The sequence below is a fragment of the Chiloscyllium punctatum genome, chromosome 19 (assembly GCF_047496795.1).
Source record: "Chiloscyllium punctatum isolate Juve2018m chromosome 19, sChiPun1.3, whole genome shotgun sequence".
In the NCBI taxonomy this organism is placed as follows: Eukaryota; Metazoa; Chordata; class Chondrichthyes; order Orectolobiformes; family Hemiscylliidae; genus Chiloscyllium; species Chiloscyllium punctatum.
The window spans coordinates 88563279-88587167 of record NC_092757.1 but is presented as its reverse complement, the minus strand read 5'-3'; the positions used below and the strand labels follow the sequence as shown (position 1 = coordinate 88587167).

The window sequence follows — 23889 nt, the reverse complement described above, 5'->3', positions numbered from 1 at the left end:
TCAGAATAGCAAGTTTCCTCACACACAAATTGAATGATCAGTTTGGTCTTGTGGGAGAAAGATTAGCCAGAGATCAGAAGGATTTCCTTCTTAAATAGATCCCATGGCACAACTTTAATGTGTACAAGGGTACAGGACGAAGCGCTGTGAATTTTAAATCTGTGCTTGTTCACTGACGGTGTGCTGAGACTTCTAAAATAAGTTAAACTTTCTTTTAAAATGAAAACAAGTTAATTCTACAAAGTAGTGAGTAACTGCTTATCACTTGTGGTTTAAATGTGTTAATCAGGGTAAAAGAACAGGTCATGAAATGCTTTTAAACATTTGTATGATACTATGACCTTTTTAGCTTCATATCCAGTGAATTCATCTCGAGTGATAACTCCTCATTCATTATATTCTCTGCATTTCAAACTCTGATCAGCTGCTTTTAATTAACTGTAAACTGTTATTTGCATTTCAGTTGAGTTTGAACCAGTCACTGAGAAGATGTTCACGTCTGTACCGCAGAGTGTGAGGCAAACTGTAAAACTTGCTGAATTGAACATGTTTTATCAGCAACTCTTTGATTACTTCACAAACAACAAAAATAGGTGAGTGTGCAACTCCTAATAAACTTGGATAAATTTTGTAATCTCTTGGTCACCATTGATGAGGACTCTGGCTAAAGTGCACTGGAAGGTGCCTGTGTCTACAGGGGAATACTTTGCCTCTAGTTGAATTTTGGAGCTACTGAGGGAGTAAAATCAGGAATCTGTGGGGTTAGTATTTCTTGAGGTAAAAACAATGACTGCAGATGCTGGAAACCAGATTCTGGATTAGTGGTGCTGGAAGAGCACAGCAGTTCAGGCAGCATCCAAGTAGCTTTGAAATTGACGTTTTGGGCAAAAGCCCAGGGCTTTTGCCCGAAACATTGATTTCGAAGTTAGTATTTCTTGAGCAGATCCAATGAGTGTATTTAGGCTGTCAGAATGTTTCTCTTTGCTTGGGGCAGTATGGTGGCTCAGTGGTTAGCACGGCTGCCTTACAGCGCCAAAGACGCAGGTTCGATTCCAGCCTCTGGCGACTGTCTGTGTGGAGTTTGCACATTCTTCCTGTATCTGCGTGGGTTTCGTCCGGGTGCTCCGGTTTCCTCCCACAATCCAAAGATCTGCAGGTCAAGTGAACTGGCCATACTAAATTGCCTATAGTGTTAGGTGCATTAGTCAGAGGGAAACTGTTCTGGGTGGGTTACTCTTCGGAGGGTCAATGTGGACTTGTTGGGCTGAAGGGCCTGTTTCCATACTGTAGAGAATCTAAACTCTTTCAGCAGTCCCATCTGACATTGGCAATTGCTGATTTTCATCCTCCTCGTTTAAAGACTGTGTATCTCCCAATTTCTGTATCATTACTAATGCTCTGGTTAATCATGGCTAATGCTCTGGGGAGAAGTGGGTACTGCAGATACTAGAGATTAGAGTCAAGATTAGAGTGGTGCTGAAAAAGTACAGCAGGTCAGGCAGCATCCAAGGAGCGGGAAGATTGACAGAGGGCTTTTATGGGTGGCACAGTGTCCCAGTGGTTAGCACTGCTGCCTCACAGTGCCAGGGACCCTGGTTCAATTCCGGCCTCTGGCGATTGTCTGTGTGGAGTTTGCATGTTCTCCCCGTATCTGCGTGGGTTTCCTCTGGGTGCTCTGGTTTCCTCCCACAGTCCAAAGATGTTCAGGTCAGGTGAATTGGCCAAGTTAAATTGCCCATAGTGTTAGGTGCATTAGTCAGAGGTAAATGTAGGTAAACTGATCTGGTTGGGTTATTCTTTGGAGGATCGGTGTGGACTTGTTGGGCCGAAGGGCCTGTTTCCACACTGTAGGGAGTCTAATCTAATTACCATCCAACAGTTTTAGTCACCTTGTGACAACTGCTTGGTTTGTTGTAGTTGTTTGCTTAACAAATCAAAAAAAAAATCATAATCTGTTGTCTGTTTTAGATTGTATCCCAATTAAATCTGTTAGCTTTGCAGTACTGAATGGATTCCTGAGCTGTTATTTAACTCTAGTATGGTGTACAACAGTAATTTGATCAGTGGTCTTTATTTACATATATAAGGGAAAAAAACAAAATTTGACGTTTTACTCCACAAATCACAATATTGTGTGCTTGCATGGCCTTCAGCCAGAGTAAGTTAATCTGGAGCAGGAAATTATGCAATAGCACATGCTGTATACATTATTAGTGTATGGGTTCTTGGCTGGAATCCAAGCCTTACTTTGTTCCCTGTGTATTGCTTTATGCTCCAAAAAGTGCTGGAGGAACACTTGAGGGCGTTGTACAACAGAACCGTAGAAATAATAAGAGCACAGAAGGGGATCCATCCAACTCAGGGACACCCAGATGCCCTTTCTAATCCCATCTTTCTGCATATGGCCCATAGCCTTTCAGTTTATAGTTGTTAAAGTCCATGGAACAAGGATTCCAGCTCCCCTAACACTTCCTTCATTATTTTGTCCAATGTTTCACACTACTCCTTTTGGATTCCTTTATCCACATCATCTCTTTCCTTTGAATATAGACACAAAATGTTAATTTAAAATTCTTCCCAGATCATTCAGGGGAAATGTAGAGAGTAACAGGGTAGGGGTGTGGGTCTGTGTGGGATACTCTGAGGGTCAGTGTGGTCTTGTTGGGCTGAATGGCATGTTTCCACACTGTAGGGATTCAATGATTTGATCATCTGCATTTTCATACAAGCTTCCTTCTTCCTCTTTAAGTCCCACTTTTTCCTTAACTGTTCTTTTGCTCATTATATCCAGGTAAAACTTTTGAGTTTTCCTTTACCTGTTTTTATAATCAGTCTGTTTGGAGATGTTATTACGTACCTCTGGAGGAGGTGGGACTTGAACCCAGTCCAGGGGTAGGGGCACTATCACTCACCGCAAGAGGACCCTGTTATACTCAAGTACATCAACTGTTCTCGGGAGAAGCTCCTGAACACATGTTTTAACATATCTCTGGGGCAGATCGAACTCTAAGCCCAATCAGAAGCAGCAACACTTAACTCAGCACTTCAACAGCTTGCTTGCTAGTTAGTATTTTTTTATGCCATCTCTTTAATTTTTGTTTACTTGATCTTGTACTTTTTTTACTCTCTAGGCTATTTGAGTTTTTTGTAACTATCATAAGCAGTCTTTTTCTGTTTAATTTTGCCCTGTCCTTAAGACAGCTGTGAGGGGTCATGTCTGCTTTGTGCTCTAAGGATCTCCCTTTTAGTGCCTCTCACTTGTTTATCACTTACTTATCCTTTAACAGACCTTTCCAGTCCATCTCAGACAAACAATTTTACATTTTTGCAAAATTTGCCTTCACCCAGTTTAAAACTTTGATTCCCAATTTATCTCTATCCTGTTTCATCGTAATACTAAATCTGACCAAATTGTGTCGTGCAGTCACTTCACCCACTTGCCCATCTTCATTTCCCAAAACTAAATCTAGAATGGTCTTGTCTTGTTGGGCTTGTCAAGTATTGTTCAAAAAGAAAAGAATCCTGGACACAGTTAATTAATTTTTCATCCGCTATGCCCCTTATGTTTGAAACCCAGTTGATATTGGGATAGTTGGTTTCCTACTATTATTGCCCCCTCATTCCTTATAGACAGAAATTTGGCTATATTATATAACCTATATATATGTTCTTCTACCTCCCTTTCTCTATTTGCAGGTCCATAGTGTACTCCCAGAAGTGTGATGGCCCGTTTTTTATTCCTAAACTCAACCCATAAAGCATCGTTTGTTAACATGTTTAGTATGTCATCCCTTCTCATCACTCTACTCAATCCTGCCTGACAATTTTATATCCAGGGTTGTTGAGCTGCTAATTTATTCTGTCCTTCAGTCTGGTTTGTATTATAGTAAAGATATTGTGTTGCCACATGTCTATTTGTGCTCTTAGTTTTTTCTGCCTTGTTTGTAATACTCCTTGCATTGAAGTATACATAGCTTAACCCCATCGATTTCCTTTGGATGCTTTCTATTCCTAATTTTTTTTCATTTTTCTCAGTTGCTGACTACATCACTAATGACTGTTCCACCTCCCGTTTCCTGATCTGAATCAGACCCATCTAAACATACACTTGACTTTCTAGCCCTCTGCCGTACTAGTTTAAAACTGCATTAACAAAACTAGTAAAAGCCCACTCAAGATATTTGTCCCACCTATGCCCAGGTGCAATCAGTCAGGTTTGTACAGGTCCCACCGTTCCCAGAAATGATCCCAATGCCTCAAGAATCTAAACCCCCCCTTCCTGAGACACCATTTCTGCAGCAACACATTGATCTATCCTCTTATTCCTGCTCTCACCAGCATGTTGCACTGGGACTAATCTGGAATTTGTAATTTTGGATGGGGAGGAGGGGTTGCATTGGATTGCAGTTTTATATCCCTAGAAGTCAAAACTGTATGCATCCAATTTCCACTATATATTTGTCTTGCTCTTTTTCCATTCCTCCCAATCTTGGCAGATTGGAGTGAGGAATGGAATTTTCCATTGGGTTCCACACAATGAATGAGCTGCCAGAGGAAGTGGTGGAGGCTAATGCAATTGCAACATTTAAAAGGCATCTGCATGGGTATATGAATAGGACGGGTTTGGAGAGATATGGCCAGGTGCTGGCAAATGGGACTATATTAGGTTGAGATATCTGGTCAGCATGGGCGAGTTGGACCGAAGGATCTATTTCCGTGTTGTACATCTCTATGACTCTATAATGCCTTTTGCCACTGTTGGTACGATTCAAGATAGATTCATCTGCTCAAGAAGTTGACATAGTTAAGAATTTAAAATGTAAGATATCAGAAGATATTTTTAAAATTTGAACTCTCACTGACTTTCCTTAGTTTGAAACCCTTGGAAGGAAATATCCCCACATTATCCAGAAAATAAAATTCTACTGTGGTCCTCCTAACCAAAAGCATTTGTTTGATGGTTCAAAGATATCAATCCAACTTGCAACTTCCATATGTCACATTCCTGTGGTTAGATTGGGAATATTTGTTTGGAGTTTTAACTGTGCCTGAATCTCAATGAGCTTTGCATGTGGCTTCATGTTTGTACTTTTAGTCATTTACTGTCTTCAAAAATTAAAGGAAAGCTGTGACTGACTATATCTCAGATTTGTTTTACATTTAATTTGCTTTCCTTCCAGTTCTGCGCTGAGTGTGATACAGATGAACAAGCTCAACATGAAAGCAACTGAATCAAAGTTAAAAACATTAAAAGCTCTTGAAATCCTTCAACTAGACAAAAAAGGACGAGTCCGACTTTCCATCAAACCCTCATAAATGCTGACAGTCCTCTACCAGACCGGGTTTTCTCACTTGGACCTTGCATAAATCAGAGAGGATTGCAAAACAATTTCACTAACTGTCTTGTTTGGAGGTTTCCAAATTTAAGATATGGATTCAAGGATATTTTGGATTGTTAATTAAAATTGAGCATGAAGCCATCTGGAAACTGCAACTTGAGGTCTAGAAAGCTGTTTTCAGTTATGACCTTGCTGTGCATTAGGAGCTGGTCTTCCTAGAGTGGACTCAATTGTTAAGACAGAGGCAATGTCACTTTAATTGGCAGTGGAATCATGCGCCATATTTTCTTAGCTTTTCAATGCTGTAGGTTCTGGATTTGAGAGCAGCTGATCAAGGGAAATACGTAACTTTACCTTTGGTTGCTTTAAATCACCTAAAATAGGCTGCATCAGAAGTGGCGAGTTTGCATTTGGGGAATGTTCCCTTGCCCACCCCAAACAAATTCGGATAAGTTGGATCTGTGTGCTATATGTTGTTCCGTACATGGACAGTCAAAATTCCATCCGAGTAGCTGTTACCTCATAATAACCACCTTCACAGCATTTATATTTAACCCTCTTGCAGTTCCCTGACCCTTGCACAAAGCATTGAAAAAGAGCAGATATTGTAAATTTAGTGACCATTATCTTTTGATTGGTAATTTGTGTGGGGGAAGAAATTATACAATGTATTGTCACTTACTAGTTCATAGAATCTTGTGGAAAGTCTAATTTTTGCTTGTGGTGTTTGGCTGGTCTGCACTGAGCTGAAGATATAAAGTTAAAGATGTAATGCTGAAGATGCATTGAGTTGAAATTTAAAATTCTATATTTGATAATCCTGAAACCAACAGAGGAAATAAGCAAAGATTTGCTTAAGTTTTATTTTGTTTCTTTCATACTGAAAAGATTCTTTGTACTGATATATTCAGCTGTTTTTGTATAATTGTATGAACAAATGAATAAGACAGCTGAATGGTCAATTTTTGTTGAATAAAGTGAAATGAGGTTATTATGGGTTTTCTTCATTTCTTATGTAGTTTTAGTTAAGGATGGCTGCAATGGAGAATTGAACATTCGTCATTTTGAATTTGGCTACAGTTTAAATAAATCACCAGTTGGCTAGTTGCAGATCAATGGTAATGAAAAGGCCTTATGGTTGCTCATTGACCCAATGTTAAACCATGTTTAGTTTTAGTCCCTAGGGGAAGAGATAAAGTGAGTGGTGGTGCGATGTGGGTTTAAAGCTGCAATTCAATGTAAAATGATTTCCTATCTTGTACCTGGCAAATACTGATGCTTGAACAGTTATAATACCTCCTTAATGCAATCTGTTGACACAGATTCCAGCAAAATCCATGGTGTAAAATTCAAGTTTCATTTTATCATTTTTCGCTTTTCTTGTATGGCTGATTTTGGTATCTGTTAAATTCTGCATACTTGTTCTCTCTTCATTCTTCTGTCCTCACTTGTCAGTGGTTTCTCTAGTTCATAGCTTTACGTATTATGTATCAACATCCAGGTTATTTGTTGAAAGTTAATGGGAGGGGTGTGGGATACATTCATGGACGTCCAACATAAATGAGATGCATTAAAGGACCAACTAATCCACATATCTTTTAAAAAGTCTTTGTTGCGGGTTGTATACAGATTTTAAGTTCTATGCAGAATAGCTTGCTTTCAAATTCGCAAGATATTTTGAAAAGTGGGTTTGCTCCAGTGATATTCAACATGTTTCAGCTGCTAAGCTCACTTTCAACAGCTTTTTAAGTGAGGAGTGTTGCCCCATGTCCACATCTTGGAAAGAGAGTGTGAAGATGGTGGCATTGCCGATTGTCATTAAAAATCAGACTTGTTCATTAATGTCCCTTAGGGAAAGAAATCTGCCATTGTTATCTTGACTTGTGACTCCAGCCCCATAACAATGTGACCGACCCTAACTTTCCCTAGGAAATTAAGAATAGGCAATGAGAGTGGTGAATCTGTGGAATTCATTGCCACAGAAGGCTGTGGAGGTGAAGTCATTGAGTGTATTTAAGACAGAAATAGATAAGGTTTTTATTCGTAAGGGGGTTGTAGACAGCAGAATGGCAGAGCAGGCTTGACAGGCTGAATGGTGTAATTCTGGTCCTATAACATAAGGTTTTATATGTTGGCCTAGTCAGTGACAGCCCATCAGCACATTTAAAAACAGTCATAACATTGTAGAAAATAACCAATTGGAAACCAGGCAGAACAGAAGTAAAGGTAGGCCAATAAGTAAGAAAACCTGGAAACAGCCCAAAGTCATTCAGCCCCTTCAGTTTGTGCTGCTACTTATTTGGATCATGCCTTATCTATTTTAACTATTCTCCTACCTGTAGAGGTCAAGATTCTCAGATGTCACCTGTGTTTGTGTATTGTGGTTTGAGGGTAAAGATGAAAGAATTTCCTATTTCACTCTAGATTTAACATTGTATCCTCTTTCTGGGTTCCCAATCAAAGGGCGGTTCCTCTGTATCCATCAGATTGTTTAAAGATCTTCATTAAATCAGCCTTCCCTCAAAAACTGGTTAAAGCACATCACAGAATGCCATTTAGAGTAGATACCTTGCTGATGTCTAAGTTTACCAAACTGGTGTTGTCACTCATAATCTGGACCAAGTAGTACATTTAAACACTTGTACTAAATTTATTATATTTGGTAATAATTGAAAAATCTGTAAAGGGATTTTGAGGATACAGCACATTGGACAGCATAGTGTACTTCATATTCTCTTAAACTGTAATTCCTCCTTGTGGAATTTAATATCAAGTCCTGGTTTCATCCAAAATGATGACTCTGCCAAAACAAAATACAGGTGGGATATTGCATTAAATTAGTTCCTGAAGGTCAACTGGCATTTGCCGTTCTATCTTTTAATTCCCCACCTTATGATTCATTGTGAAACATGCCAGTTTCCACATGTCTAGATGTAATGTATTCCCCATGTTAACATCATTTGTGTTTTCTCTCACCTATCCACTTAGTTGTATGTACGATTATATAATTTCCAGTGCATTAATAGTTATCCAAATTATCACTGGCTGTACACGTTTTCTTTAATAAAATTAACATCTAAAATTGTAGGCACACAGTTGTATGATTGCAATTGTGTTGGTCCTTTTACAGACTGCAACTTTCCTGTCACCAGTGCTGTGTTTGGTGAATGACTATCGTGTGTAGAAGGGACTTTTTAAAGCTGCAAAGTTAGAGCTATTGTATTTAAAAACTAATCTTTCTGGAATAGTAGATTTAAAATAAGTTGAGTTGAGGATGTTCAGCTGGATGATTAATATACAGTTTGACATGTGGAGACATCTTTACCTCCTAAAGAAAGCCAAGAAGATAAAGAACGCAGATGCAACAAGACATATCATTCCATGAAGCAAATTGCTTCTTGGCCTTTGTTTTGGCAGTTAGCCATACCTGTGAGGCTGGTTCCAGTTTGCTCTTTGGATTTGATTTCTATTCTCCTCACTAAGGCTACCTGAAAATAAACAGTGGTAAATAAGGTTGCACAACCTCTGGTTTCTGCATATTTCAAACTACGTGTAGCTGCTGGCATGCGGCATACTTAACTGAATTTAACCTTCACATTAAATTGTGCTAGGCAAAAGCAAAAGGCATACATTGATCCACTTAATGTGCTGATGCAGGCCAGCATTCATTGCCTTGAACTGAGTGTCATGGTCAGCTCTATGTGGGTAATTAAGAGTCAACCACACTGTAGGTCTGCAGTCATATGACGGCAGATTTAGGGCAGCAGATTTCCTTCTCTGTAGGGCATTATTTTTAAAAAATGGGTTGGTAACAATCTGATAGTTGTCACCAGTACAGATACTAGCATTCCCAGATTTTTAGTGGGGATTAATTTATGTTTCTAGAAAATTAGTCCAGGTCTTTGGCTATGTTACTGGATTCCAATGTGTTGGCATTCCAGTATTTACCATGTTGATTTGAAGGTTGTTGTTAATACAGATTAGCTATCAGCAATCAGTTTTTAAATGCTTCAACTGTGAACTTCTATGAAATTGATTTATTTTGGTGTCTTTTTTTCATTCATGGGATGTGTCTGTCTATGTCTCTGGCCAGCGTTTACTGCCTTTGAGAAAGTGATAGTGAGCTGCCAACTCTTTACAAATCCTGTATTGTCTTCAATTCACTGTATCTCAATATAACTGCTTAATTCTTACAAAATAATTATGATCATGTCTGGGAGTCTCCCAACTTTTTTTATTGGTATCTTACCTGCAGGAGGAACTGAAGCACTAGTTCTTGATATTCTGCTGTCTGTAATGTCCTCTGTTTCTCCCTCGGCAGTTGACATATTGGTTTGATTTATGTTAGCGGGGCATTCTTCTTTCTGTGATACACTGATACAACATTACGATTAACACATCATCATACTATAAACAGACTGAAATGCAAATAAATCCAAATACTCTGATCACTGAATTAATCCAGGCCTTAATGTGTATCCAAATGCCAGGTTAACAATTAGTCCCATTAGGTGATGTGTGACAATTCCTATTTCAGACCAATTGCTCACGAATGCCTTAGTTCCTTAATGTTAAATCTTCAAATCTTTGCATTCTACTCCTGTGAACTCTTGTAACCTCTCATTCCATTGTGCACCTTTTGCTCTTTTGATTTTACTGTCTGTCCCATTCTCACCATCTGTTGAGCTGTTCGTTGTCATGCCCCTAAACTCTGGAATGCTAAAACTTGATTAAAATTTATTTAGAAAAAAGAGATGTATTAACAGCAAAAATAAAAGTAATGGGTATGATCTCATAGCCATTACATTGACACAGTTAGAAGGATATCAAAGCTGGGAACTACATATTCAGGGGTATGTGACTTTTTGAAAGGACAAGCAGAAAGGAAAGGGTGGTATGGGATAGAATAACTACAATATCAAGAAATGATCTTGAACTGGAAGATGTAGAATATATATGGGTGAGGTAAGAAACAAAGGAAAGATGCTGGAAGTAATCATCTTTGGCCCCTTAACAGAATATGTGGTGGAACATAATAAATTAGGAGATAATGAGGGCATGTAACAAAGTTAGAATAGCAGAGGAAGCCACGAGGAAGAATTCAATATATTTGGGATTGTTCTAGGAAACTATGTGGTGGATCTAACTATCTATTGGTCTCTTTTTGGTCTGGATTTGTAATGAGGCAGGTTTAATAAGTAACATCAAAACAAAAGATCCCTTTTGAAACAATGACCTTGACAGATAAATTTTAGCATTCAGTTTAAGAGGGAGGAATACTGGTCAGAAACAACTGTGCTGCACGTAAATAAGGGTAATTACAAAATAAACAGGACAGCTGGCCAACAAAGACAGTTGAGGAACAACGATGGACATTTAACAAAATAGTTCATAGCTTACAGCAAAGCTATATTCCAGTGAGGAAGGAGGTAAACAAATCACAGTTAACGAGGAGTTAAGGATGGCATCAAATTGAAAGGAGGAGTAAAACATACAACATGGGAAAGATTTGTGGCTAGCCAGAGGATTGGGAAAGTTTTAAAAATAAGTGAAAGGCAATTTTTTTTAAAAAGGAGGTTAAAGAGAACCTCTGAAGGTAAACTTGCAAATATGACTAGCACTAATGGCAAGAGCTGGGTTGCTGACTATAATCAGGGCTGATTTTTAATCTGAGGGAATCCAGAGTGATGAGGAAAAGGGTGGGAAAGTGGAGTTGAGAATGACCAAATCAGCTAATGATGGTCTCACGGATTAGGCTGAACAGACAACTTCTCATAGTCTGGTTTTAGAAACAATAAAGATTATAAACAGGGAGGGTGAATCTTCTATTACACTGACTAAATTTTTTCTCCACTGATGCACATCAAGTTCTATTTTGTAAGTTGCAATAACACGGACGTCCATAATGATGATGTAACCAATTGTGGCTTCACTGACAATCTTGTTCCTATTTGTTCAGCATGTAATGAAAGGAGTTATGAGACCACACCTCCCTCATATTGTCCAGAACACAGTAGTTAAAAGTTACTCCTATTAATGAATGCAGCTGCAGCAATTGATCTACCTTAAGTCCTCTCCTCCATCTGAGTTATTTGTACTTGTCTGCATCTTGTTTATTTTTTCCTTTGGCTGATTTTGCAGTTCCAATATCTCCTCTAGAACACCATCCAATGTAGAATGAGCTCTAATGAAAACCACAAATTTTATTTAAAACAGTTTATTACAATTAAAACTTTCATGGCTACTTGATTAGGAAAATCTCATGGACATTTTCATTTGTTTAAAAAAAAGTAAAAATTAATTTACATTAAGTGGATAATGGGGGTGCCAGTGAAGCTCTGATACAGCCGCATATTGAATATCTTCAAAGTGTGATGGGTTTTGACTGGAATGGATATAGGCAAACTTCTAGCTTCTCCACGGTGAACTGACAAAGTCTGACAAAGTGCAGAGTTGTCAGCTTTAGCATACTGGTATGGAAAGAAGAAAATACTTGAGTAATATAGGGCATCCTTCAACGACTGAACTAAGGTAGTTTGAGACATAATATGGGTTATTCTTCTCTGGTGAGATCTATAATGTTACCAGTTGGTAGTGAGAAGTTTGATACTGTACTGCAAGGTGTCATGTTTCCTAGGTTGTTCACAGTTCTTTTTTGGTGACAAAGACCCTGCCTCACAAGTGGCAAGACTGTTTTGGGAACTGAATTAACTGCAATAAAGGGTCATATTTTATGAAAGACAAAGTGAATCATAGAAATAAATCAAATAAGTCTTTGATAAAGTCATATTATACAGCAAGTGGGCAAGAGCTGTAACAGAAATGAGAGATATAGTGCTGACATTCGAATACATGGAATGTTGCTTGCTTTGTTTCTCTACCTCTCAGTTTCTTCCAAGGATTTCTGCAAGCTGCACCTTTCCCAGTCACTGGCATGTTCCAATGTGCCTTGGCTTCCTTCTTGCTTCACCTCTTGCACAGCCTTGTCCTCTTTCTCATTCTCTGTAGTCTCCTGAACAATCTCTCCTGATGTTATTCCCTCTGGCATTTGATTCACCTTTCCAACTGAAACAAAGCCTGATTATAGGACCCTGCAACACGATGAACCCGATAATTGCTTACATATTAAAAATAAGGTCTAAGTAGGAAGCACTTGCTGTTACGTTTTACATATCGTGTTCTGTTTGTCAATAATAATTTATTTTTAATTTTCTTATGTCAGGAATTGAAAATGAAACAAGTGGGAGGCAACTGAAAGGGTGATGGAAAAACTGGGTCTAAACATTATTTTACAATGAAGATGTAAATATTAAAGTGAAGAGATTTACTATAGATCTTCAGACTGTGGGCATGATTAAGAATTGATGCTGCCATCAAATATAAAAGATGCTGCATAATGGAGGGAGTGAACTCCAGAAATCTATATATAGTCATAGAGACGTACAGCATGGAAACAGACCCTTTGGTCCAACCTGTCCATGCCGACCAGATATCCCAACTCAATCTCGTCCCACCTGCCAGCACCCGGCCCATATCCCTCCAAACCCTGTCTATAGGTCCCTGACTTGTCCTTACCACTCTTCTTAAACAGTGGCACCACATTGGGCAACCTGCAGTCTTCTGTGACTATCAATGATACAAATATCTCAGCAAGAGGCCCAGCAATCACTTCGCTCGCTTCCCACAGAGTCCTAGAGTACACCTGATCAGGTCCTGGGGATTTATCTACTTTTGTGTTTCAAGACATCCAGCACTTCCTCCTCTGTAATATGGACATTTTTCAAGATGTCACCATCTATTTCCCTACATTTTATATCTTCCATATCCTTTTCCACAGTGAATACTGATGCAAAATACTCATTCAGTATCTGCCCCAACTTCTGCCGCTCCACACAAAGGCCGCCTTGCTGATCTTTGAGGGGCCCTATTCTCTCCCTAGATTCCCTTTTGTCCTTAATGTATTTGTAAAAACACTTTAGATTCTCCTTAACTCTAATTGCCAAAGCTATCTCATGTCCCCTTCTTGCCCTCCTGCTTTCTCTCTTGCTGAGAGGATGTTCCTCTTTGAGGGCAATAGGTATCTAGAACTGGGGACATTGCTTAAGATAAAGGGTCTCCAATTTATAATGAAGATAAGGAAGAATTTCTTTTCAGAGGATTTCTGGTTTTTGGGATTTTTTGCCTCAGGAAGCAGTGGAGGCTGCATCACTGAATATATTCAAGACGGAAAGGCAGAGTTAGATTGATTTTTGATTGACAGGGAATTATAGGTAATGACAGATAGGCAGGAGTGTGGAGTAAAAGTCACAATCAGATCAGCCATGATTTTACAGAATGGTGGAGTGAGCTTGATGGGCTGAACAGCTTCTGTTTCTTGTGATCTTAAAAATGCACATTGCGAACACTTGTAGTACCCCTCAGTACCTTGTGATGGCAGTCTTGGCCTTTGTTCTGCTGGTTCTATAATGTGACCTTGAAACTGGACTTACAACACAAAGCTTGGAGATTTGGGAGGTGGAAGAGAGGTTTTATACAGTGGACATCAGGAAGAAAGTAGTATTTACAGATCCACCTGGGTGTCCATAAGACCATAAGACATAGGAGTGGAAGTAAGGCCATTCGGCCCATCGAGTCCACTCCGCCATTCAATCATGGCTGATGCGCATTTCAGCTCCACTTGCCAGCGTTCTCCCCGTAGCCCTTAATTCCTCTAGACAACAAGAACCTATCAATCTCGGCCTTGAAGACATTTAGCGTCCCGGCTTCCACTGCACTCCGTGGCAATGAATTCCACAGGCCCACCACTCTCTGGCTGAAGAAATGTCTCCGCATTTCCGTTCTGAAATGACCCCCTCTAATTCTAAGGCTGTGTCCACGGGTCCTAGTCTCCTCGCCTAACGGAAACAATTTTCTAGCATCCACCTTTTCAAAGCCATGTATTATTTTGTACGTCTCTATTAGATCTCCCCTTAATCTTCTAAACTCCAACGAATACAATCCCAGTATCCTCAGCCGTTCCTCATATGCTAGACCTGTCATTCCAGGGATCATCCGTGTGAATCTCCGCTGGACACGTTCCAGTGCCAGTATGTCCTTCCTGAGGTGTGGGGACCAAAACTGGACACAGTACTCCAAATGGGGCCTAACCAGAGCTTTATAAAGTCTTAGTAGTACATCTCTGCTTTTATATTCCAACCCTCTTGAGATAAGAGACAACATTGCATTCGCTTTCTTAATCACAGACTCAACCTGCATGTTTACCTTTAGAGAATCCTCGACTAGCACTCCCAGATCCCTTTGTGCTTTGGCTTTATTAAGTTTCTCACATTTAGAAAGTAGTCCATTCCTATATTCTTTTTGCCAAAGTGCAAGACCTCGCACTTGCTCACGTTAAATTCCATCAGCCATTTCCTGGACCACTCTCCCAACCTGTCTAGATCCTTCTGTAGCCTCCCCACTTCCTCAGTACTACCTGCCTGTCTACCTAACTTTGTATCATCGGCAAACTTCGCTAGAATGCCCCCGGTTCCCTCATCCAAATCATTAATATATAATGCGAACAGCTGTGGCCCCAGCACCGAACCCTGCGGGACACCGCTCGTCACCGGCTGCCATTCTGAAAAAGAACCTTTTATCCCAACTCTCTGCCTTCTGTTAGATAGCCAATCCTCAATCCATCCCAGCAGCTCACCTCGAACACCATGGGCCCTCACCTTGCTCAGCAGTCTCCCGTGTGGCACCTTATCAAAGGCCTTTTGAAAGTCCAGATAGACCACATCCACTGGGTTCCCCTGGTCTAACCTACTTGTTACCTCTTCGGCTCTGCGGTTAGCACTGCTGCCTCACAGCGCCAGAACCCCGGTTTGATTTCATCTTTGGCAACTGTCTGGGTGGATTGGCCAGGCTAAATTGCCTATAGTGTCCAGGGATGTGCAGACTAGATGGATTATCCATGGGAAATGCATGGTTACAGGGATGGGGTGGGTTTGGGAGGGATACTGTTTGGAGGGTCAGTGTGGACTCGATGGGGCCAAATGACCTGCTTCCACACTGTAGGGATTCCATGATCCACTTGGAAAAGGATCTGGAACCTCCGAGTAGAAAATACATTTTGAAACAAATCATTTCAATAATCCTCAGAACCATCTTTGATTTATTAGCATTTTTCAAAAGGGGTTTATAGTCTACAGACTGAGGTAAAGCAAGGACAATGGGCATTTCCAGCTCATTGAATCTTCCCTTCCACCTCTGCAACAATAGAGGAAGCTACTTGTGTTAGTTTAGTGGCAAACATCTGTTCATTGAGCTGATGTAAGTGTTCAAATTAGCCTGAACAAACTATCCCCACTGGTCAGACAAACTCGCAGAAGCTGAGGTTTGAATGCCCTCTACCAAACCCCTCTCCCAACCGACCACCACCGCTTCTCTGCCTACCTACTTCCACAGATCCTGTCATTGTCCAGTACATCAATTAGTCATTATTCTTCCTATGCGGAACCTAGACTGTGAATATCAAAGAGCTATTTGACTACAGAAAGTATCAGCAGCTGAGCTAGTCCTCTCCACATGCATGGAGTGGGCATCAGTGCCAGCAATCAAGAATTCTTGTGCTGCGGCTGATTTCAGCACCATAACCATCTCCCAAAGACAAGCCAATTCCAAATCTACTTGTGATCAAACCTGTTACCTGTCTGATTTGTGCATTTCTATAGCTATATATTTTATTCCTTCACAGGATATGAAATAAAGATAGGAGCACAGGATTTTCATGTTGAGGGACTGTTGGTGTATGTCTAAATCAAAATGGCATATGACTCCGAGGCGAAGGTGCACCTGCTGCTTTTGTGATGTAGATTATGAGTTTGTAAAGTGCTGCTGAAGAAGTCTTGGCAAATTGCTGCATCAACTGTAGATAGTATGCACAGCTGTCTGGTAGTCGAGGGATTGGGGTCTTAAGAAGGCAGGAGATAGAGTTCTAATCAAGCAAGTTGTTCCGTGTTTACTTGTTAATTAAACCATGACCGATGTGTTTAAACTGCTACAAGTCTTCACAGCACTTACCTTGATTCTGTTTGTTCTTGTCCAACATTCCAGGCATTCCACTTGCAACAACCTGCCGCTCAGCCAATGTGTCACTGGGAACCCCTAGTTCTGACAACCTTGCCACTTCCTCACCTTGGCCATCAACAGTATCTGTGCAAAGAAAATATGTTAATGAATATTCATAACTCTTTTGGCAGAATGTGGTGAAAGGTAACTCTGTGCCTCGGATGGCTGTGGGTTCTCTAACCTAAAGCCAGTTTTGCTGCTTATTTAAAGCAGTTTCAGGTAAAACTTTGGGGTTGGAGAGAGCTGAAATTTAAATTTGTAAGGGCAATAAACAGGCTGTAGGAATGGGTTATCCATTAAACATCTGCTCTTTCCCATTCTTTGACATTCTTTCCCAATCTGAAAAGTCAGAAGGGGTGGTTAATTAGCAGCCAATCAATTACTGTCCAGTTTGTGCTTCTAACTCCTTTTGTAGAATAAGTTGTCGGTGATCTCTTAACTGTGCTCTACTGCTGCATTGAAATGTAGATTTCAATAAAATATAAAGCTTTTCTTGCTAGAGTCTGAAAAAATTTAATAATACATACTGTTCTGAACACTATTGATATAAATGCCCATAAGCATCAATGACTTTTCATTACTCAGGAAATAAAGTCCCTGCAGAAGCACCTTCTATTCACTTCCCTGCTCTGAACTATATATTCATATATGTTAACTGCCAGGAAATAGTGTTATCACAGCTGCCTCAGAGATCCACCCCACTCCCCATCACCCACGGCCCATCCCCTATCACTCAGCACCAGTGACAGTTTCCTCTCTCGTAATGGACATTACCAGATGGTGCCTCCTGTGTTCTTAAGAAAGCACATTCACTGTAGTGGAGGATGGTATTTCAGGCTAGCCTGGGAACAGAACTGAAGCCTTGTGAACAGTTTAGATTCTGCAGCTTATTCCGAGAGTCAAAAAGCTTCTGGAATCAGTTGAAACTACTTCAGCATGAGCTCATGTTGCTGATACAAAATGTTACCCCTCTGGGACAAAAGGTGGCCTACTCCATTAACAAATGGCACAGAGACAATAAGTTTTGTTCCTATAATGACTTACCACTTTACTAAAGTTAATTGTGTAAGTAATATTTTGAGCAATGTGCAGTAACGGTCGTTGTGCTAACCAGATAATGGTTCAACATACAGCCATGAGGGAACTGACCATCTGATTTAGATTTTATGCAGAGTCTTTCATCAAGTTAATTTTCTAGTTCAAAGAGTGTTGACATCTGAGTGTTGCAGAAAGACACTTTCCAGGGTCCAGGACCACATGTTGCAGTAAAGCTTGGGGGTGTTGCTGAAGAGACCCAGTGGGAAAGGCCGTCCCACTATAATACACCAAGAGGCTGCACATCTACAAGATCCCTCAGTGTATATTTCATACAAAATGTATATTATAAATATAAATGGCAATTGTAGTTAACTTCAATGTTAAAAAAGTGCACCTTATGTAGTGTCAAATTTAAATGATGACTTAATGTATTTTTATAAATTTTGTGATAAAGTTTTAAAATGAATCTGTCCTTAGTGATACAGGTTAAAACAATTCATTGGACTACAGAGTTTTTTTCCCTTCTCTTCTTGGAATACTGTAAGGGAATCTTCAATATTCAGCCAATTCAATGGGCCAGGCCGACAGAGACTTTCGGTTGACAATCTTAGCAGAAATCAGCTAAGGACAGAATCTTATAGAGATCTGAGCGATGTGGACTGTAGCAGAATCAGATATGAGATCAACAAAGCCCATCTTGACATCAAGATCACCTCATTCCAAGTGGCATGGCCAGATGCTTGCTAGGCGGTAGTGAAATACAGATTAGCAGGAATTAACACTTGTTAATGCCACAACTTCTGACGCTTTATATTGGTTCCATAATTTCCAGTTTTTGGACTTAGCTGCCTTCTCTTCACCACAGATGTACAATCCCCCTACGCGTCCAAACCCCCTTTAGGATGGTTTGTAGCATCTCCGCTTCCTCCTTGAAAAGAGGCCACCAGAGAAACACTCAGCAATGCTGAACAAGGTTAAAGACTTTCTCTGCTCTACTAGGATAAGTGGCACCATTTTCTCTATACAACCAAGGCTATTGCATCTTATTGCATGCTACATCTTCCCTCATTCACTCTCACCAGCCTCTGTGCTGTCTACTCACAGATGTTTACCACTACATCTTTTCCCCACCTTCATCAGCACTAACAGCCATGACACAATCCCTTGCTTTGTTTCATTCCAGGAGAAAATGGCTCACAATAGGGTGGAGAGAGCCAAGAGAGGTAAGCTGCCTGACATTCAGCACCTCAAACTCCCCAGAACGTCTATCCCTTGTTCACGGCCCATTCTCACTTTGGACACCTGCAGGCAAAAAGCAGTATCTGCACACTCGCTCCAAGAGGCTGGCCTTACAAGACATCTCCTTCTCCATCTCTGCAGAATAAGCCATAGATCCCTTAGCGGATATACCAGAAAGACTGCCTCCTGCATTCTACCCCAGTTCAGATCCTGACACCTTGGTGGGTAGGTTAGTTACTGCCATGTCTCTACAGCTGGCCCCAGGCACTTGGAAGACAAAGAACAAAGAAAATTTACAGCCCAGGAACAGGGCTTTTGGCCCTCCAGGCCTGAGCTGATCCAAATGTACTGTCTAAACCTGTCGGTCAATTCCTAAGCATTTGTTTCCTTCTGCTCCCCACCTACTCATGCATCTGTCCAGATGCATCTTAAATGAATCTACCGTGCCTGCCTCTACCACCTCTGCTGGCAACGCGTTCCAGACGCCCACCACCCTCTGTGTGAAGTACTTGCTGCGTGTATCCCCCTTAAATTTTCCACCTCTCACCTTGAAAGCATGACCTCTCATTATTGAATCCTTCACCCTGGGAAAAAGCTTGTCTCTATCCACCCTGTCTATACTCTTCATGATCTTGTAAACCTCAATCAGGTCCCCCCTCAATCTCATTTTTCCTAGTGAAAATAAACCTAAACTACTCAGCCCCTCTTCACAGCTAGCACCTTCCATACCAGGCAACATCCTCATAAACCTTCTCTGCACCCTCTCCAAAGCGTACACATCCTTTTGGTAAAGTGGAGACCAGAACTGCACACAGTATCTAAATGCGGCTGAACCAATGTCTTATACAATTTTAACATGACTTGCCAGTTCTTATACTCAATACCCCGTCCAATGAAGACAAGCATACTATATGCCTTCTTGACCACTCTATCCACCTGTGCAGCAATTTTCATGTTACAATGGATCTGCACTCCCAGATCTCTCTGCCAATCAACTTTTCCCAAGGCTCTTCCATTTATTGTATAATTCGCTCTAGAATTAGACTTGCCTAAATGCATCACCTCACATTTGTCTGGATTGAAAGCCATCTGCCACTTTTCTGCCCAACTCTCCAGTCTATCTATATCCTCCTGTACTCTCTTGACAGTCCCTTATGTTTTCTGCTACTCCACCAATCTTTGTGTCATCTGCAAACCTGCTGATCATACCAACAGTGCCCTCTTCTACATTATTTATGTCTAATACAAATAACAGTGGCCCCAACACTGACCCCTGCAGGACACTACTCCATTTCGAGAAACTCCCTTCAACTACTACACTCTGTCTCCTGTTACTCACTAGTTCTTTATCCACCTCGCTAGAACACCCTGCACACTATGTGACTTCACTTTCTCCGTTAGACTACCATGGGGAACCTTATCAAATGCCTTACTAAAATCCATGTATATGATATCAACTTGGTCACTTCCTCAAAGAACTCTATTAAGTTGGTAAGGCACGATCTCCCCTGCACAAAACCATATTGCCTATTACTGATAAGCTCATTCTTTTCTAAATATAAATAGACCTTATTTCTCAGTACCATCTCCAGCAACTTTCCCATTACCAATATCAGGCTCACTGGTCTGTCGTTACCCGGAATATCCCTACTACCCTTCTTGTACAGGGGGACAACATGAGCAGCCTTCCAGTCCTCCGGCACCTCACCTGTATTTAAAGATGCCACAAAGATATCTGTCAGGGCCCCAACTATTTCCTCTCTCGCCTCCCTCAGCAACCTGGAATAGATCCCATCTGGTCCTGGGGATTTGTTCACCTTAATAACCTCTAGCATACCCAACACATCTTCCCTACTTATGCCTTATGGCGACCAGGCACCAACTCAGCCCAAGGCAAGACAGGGCCCCATAGTGTTGACAATTAAGTACTTCATAGAAATGCACAAGCGAACAGCCAGGCTTGACAGATGTACTTTGAGTCTCCCACCTCTGGCTGAAGCGGCAAAGAGCAAAAAGGCCAAGATGCTATGACATCCAAATAGGCATAAAAGTACTATGACAGCAAACAAGGAACCTTAAGATACACCCAGTTAAATCTTTGAGATGGGTGTCTGTCACTGCATGCAAAGCAGACTGGTAGCAGCATTCTACTGAAACATGCCAGTGTGCTCCAAAGTGTAGCATTCAAGTGCAAAATGAGTCAAGTGAAGATGCACCATGAGGGTGCAATGAAGCTGGTATGTGTTGGATGCTACGGTCTGTGGACAGGGGTTTCATGTGGTTGTTACTCATGGAGCATGCTCTGAGGTGTTGATGCTGAATTTCCAAATTTCAGGTCAGGAGGAGCAAGAAAGTGATCTGAAATCACCAAAGTTCCCTTCTGACTTTCACGCTGGTTATTATTGGTGTCTGGTTTCTCTTTAGTTTTCTATTTGTCTTGAATGAGAATCATCATATAGTTGAGGATAGATGAAGAGATAACGAGATGCTAATAATGTAAATAGGCCTCCACACTCACTAGCTAGAAATTCATTCAACACTTGCTTGTTGGAAAGTGGAAAGCTTTTGCTCTCAACATCGAGACATTCTTCACTGGACAACTCACACGATTTTCCCAACTTTCTCACCAATGCCTATGTCAATGGGAAGATGCTCCCCATTGTTTATCTCCACAGATGATACCTGACCAGCTGAGTATTTCCAATAACTCCCTATTCCCATGACGGGCCATTAACATTTAGAGAAGAAATCAGAACTACGCCACAAGATTTTTGTTTTTAAGGCACAACAAGTTATATTGTATATAAAATGAAATTAAACAAAGCAAGCACCACTAACTTAACACTGTAGCTTCTAAAACCTTATACCATTAATTAATTCTACTTTAAATTCCTTTTGGCGCCATAAAAAAAGTTCCCTATGTTAAAAAACCTTGAAGATTCATTCACCCTTCATGGTCCCAACCCAAACCTATGCCATAGTGTTCCAGAATTAATTTTAGATCTCAACAGAGTTCCAGGTTTCTTCTAAGGGGCATTCCATTACTCTCCACCTTTACAGGTTTCATGACTGTGGATGGCCTTGTTTGTCTTATCAGCAACTATTACCCATCAACCTTGACACAGCTTTTCAAGCTAACATTACTGACTTCTTTCTGCCACAAGGTTCTATCAGGACCACTATCCATTTCATTCATTGGCTACAAGCTAGAGTGAATCTTTCAGTTGATTTCCCACACAAATTTCAAACTGTGATAGAGTTTCATGCACTTTGCACATGGTGAGACATGAAGTTGAAATTTACTTAGGTTAAAGGGAAGACCTAACTGACCCTCATTTCCTGTTGGCTCTCTCAAACTGGTAAGATGCAGTCCACACTGCAACAAAAACTGCAAGTGCCTCTGTCTGTTCCCTACATTGAACTGCTTTCTTCTGTTGGCAAATACACAGATAGACAGATTAAAAGAACCTTTCAACCAAGGTTCCATCTTGAAGCACAATCTCTGTGGCAACATCTTATGCCTTGAGATGGTTCAAACAGAAATGAAAATTTATCTTCAAAACAACACTTTGATTTTGTTATCCATATGAACAATTTTAAATGATAATATAACTTTTAGCTGTATGTCTCCCACAATTGATGGTCTCGTAAAGGAACTCTCTTAGCACTTACCTTCTTTTGATCTGGGAACTACACACATAATTTAAACCTTTTATTGAAGTAAATATAAACCTTCTGACTGCATTACAAGTTCAAAGGTGGGTTATTTAGTGTTCAGGTTTTGCACTTTTACCTCTAACTTTGTAAAATAAATATAAGTTAGCTTTTAACTGTAATTGATTCCAAGCCTGTTTAAGTGCATTCGCTTGAGATGCCTACCAATTTCTTAATCAGTTTTTCCCATTTACCAACAGGTAAAAATCATAAAACTTAAAAATTATCCCCTAAAATATATAAACCATAATCTAGATATTCAGATTATTCCAAATAGTAAAATGATTAGAAAATGTTGCACAAGTATATAACTGCAACTGGAAGCTGCACCACGAAACGATAGTGGTGCAATCTGCTCCAGGCTTTGATTACACTGTGCTTTGTCAAGTGCAAACATTGCAATCTCCAAAGAAAATATTTCACTGCAAAATTGAATAGACTTTCCTCCCTCTAATTATTCAAAATGAATTCTGCTACTGAAGGGATATTCTACCTGTCCGTGTTGTGAGGGAACTGGGAGGCGTTGCACATAGTTTTTCACTGACTGGTTCCAATAGGAAAGTTGTAGTCACCTGAAATTAGAAGAACTTTGAATTTCAATAGAAGTTCAATAAAAATATACTGTGAAAAGATTAACAGACAATGTAATGCCTAAGGACTGTCCAAATATAATAAAACCATCCAATAACAAACATCTTGTGTTTACGTTGTTGATCACATGGGAAAACATCTCAAACCACTTCATCTGAATATGGCAACAATTATTACTGAAACAAATGAGACATTAGGGCAAAGGGACACGTTGTAGGGAAGTACTGAAGTTTTTGTATTTGCAGCAGTCTTTACATGACTCCTCAGCTTCTAAATCAACTGTGATCTCAAGTACAGATTGAGACTTGAGTTAGCTTGTCATTTATGAAAATCTTTTAAGGCAGGTTTCACCACAATATAACAGAACCATTGAGTAAAATATCACAATAATTAAAGCAGAAAACAAAGTGAAAAGGTTGGCAATGTGTGGCAAATTTGGATTTGTTCCTTTAGCTACTGCCATTATTGCTTCCTTTAACTAGATTTTAGTCTCTCAATCCTTCAGATAGGTTCTAAATAATGGGATGACTAGGGGACTCCTATTTAAAGGTGTCATTTCTATATTAATATTGATTAATAAACTGATGGATACTGAAATATACCTTGAATAATACATGGAATAATACCACAAGCTGTCGGTTACAAAAATGTTAGGCCTTTACTCTCATCTCCAGACCAGAATTTCTCTCATTCATCTTTAAAAGCTTCTCTGTATTTCTTTGTCTCTATAATCAATGCTACTATACCCATTGCCCATCTGAACTTTCTTCTCTGTTCTTGCTAAAGCACATTAATGCCCATCCTAGAAATATATGTGCCTCTTTGTGTTCACATTGTACTGAGTTTACAACTCAATGCA

General features: G+C 40.2%; 2 protein-coding genes across 3 annotated transcripts in view; one reads left to right on the top strand and one right to left on the bottom strand.

Annotated features, from left to right (window-relative positions):
• Positions 1-6330, top strand: part of ska2 (spindle and kinetochore associated complex subunit 2) — a 40854-nt gene extending 34524 nt beyond the window's left edge. For both annotated transcript variants that reach the window (XM_072589998.1, XM_072589999.1), the window contains exons 6-7: positions 464-593; positions 5181-6330. In XM_072589998.1, coding sequence (XP_072446099.1) covers positions 464-593; positions 5181-5316 — 266 coding nt within the window. In that variant the 3' untranslated portion in view covers positions 5317-6330. The remainder of the gene's footprint in view (positions 1-463; positions 594-5180) is intronic.
• Positions 6331-7965: 1635 nt separating this feature from the next.
• The window catches only part of tex14 (testis expressed 14, intercellular bridge forming factor), a 161038-nt gene continuing 145114 nt past the window's right edge, over positions 7966-23889 (bottom strand). The window contains exons 25-31 of the mRNA XM_072589188.1: positions 22933-23011; positions 16401-16532; positions 12221-12404; positions 11404-11523; positions 9589-9713; positions 8767-8827; positions 7966-8139 (exon numbers count right to left, since the gene is read on the bottom strand). Of these exons, the coding sequence (XP_072445289.1) occupies positions 8109-8139; positions 8767-8827; positions 9589-9713; positions 11404-11523; positions 12221-12404; positions 16401-16532; positions 22933-23011 (732 nt within the window). The 3' untranslated portion in view covers positions 7966-8108. The remainder of the gene's footprint in view (positions 8140-8766; positions 8828-9588; positions 9714-11403; positions 11524-12220; positions 12405-16400; positions 16533-22932; positions 23012-23889) is intronic.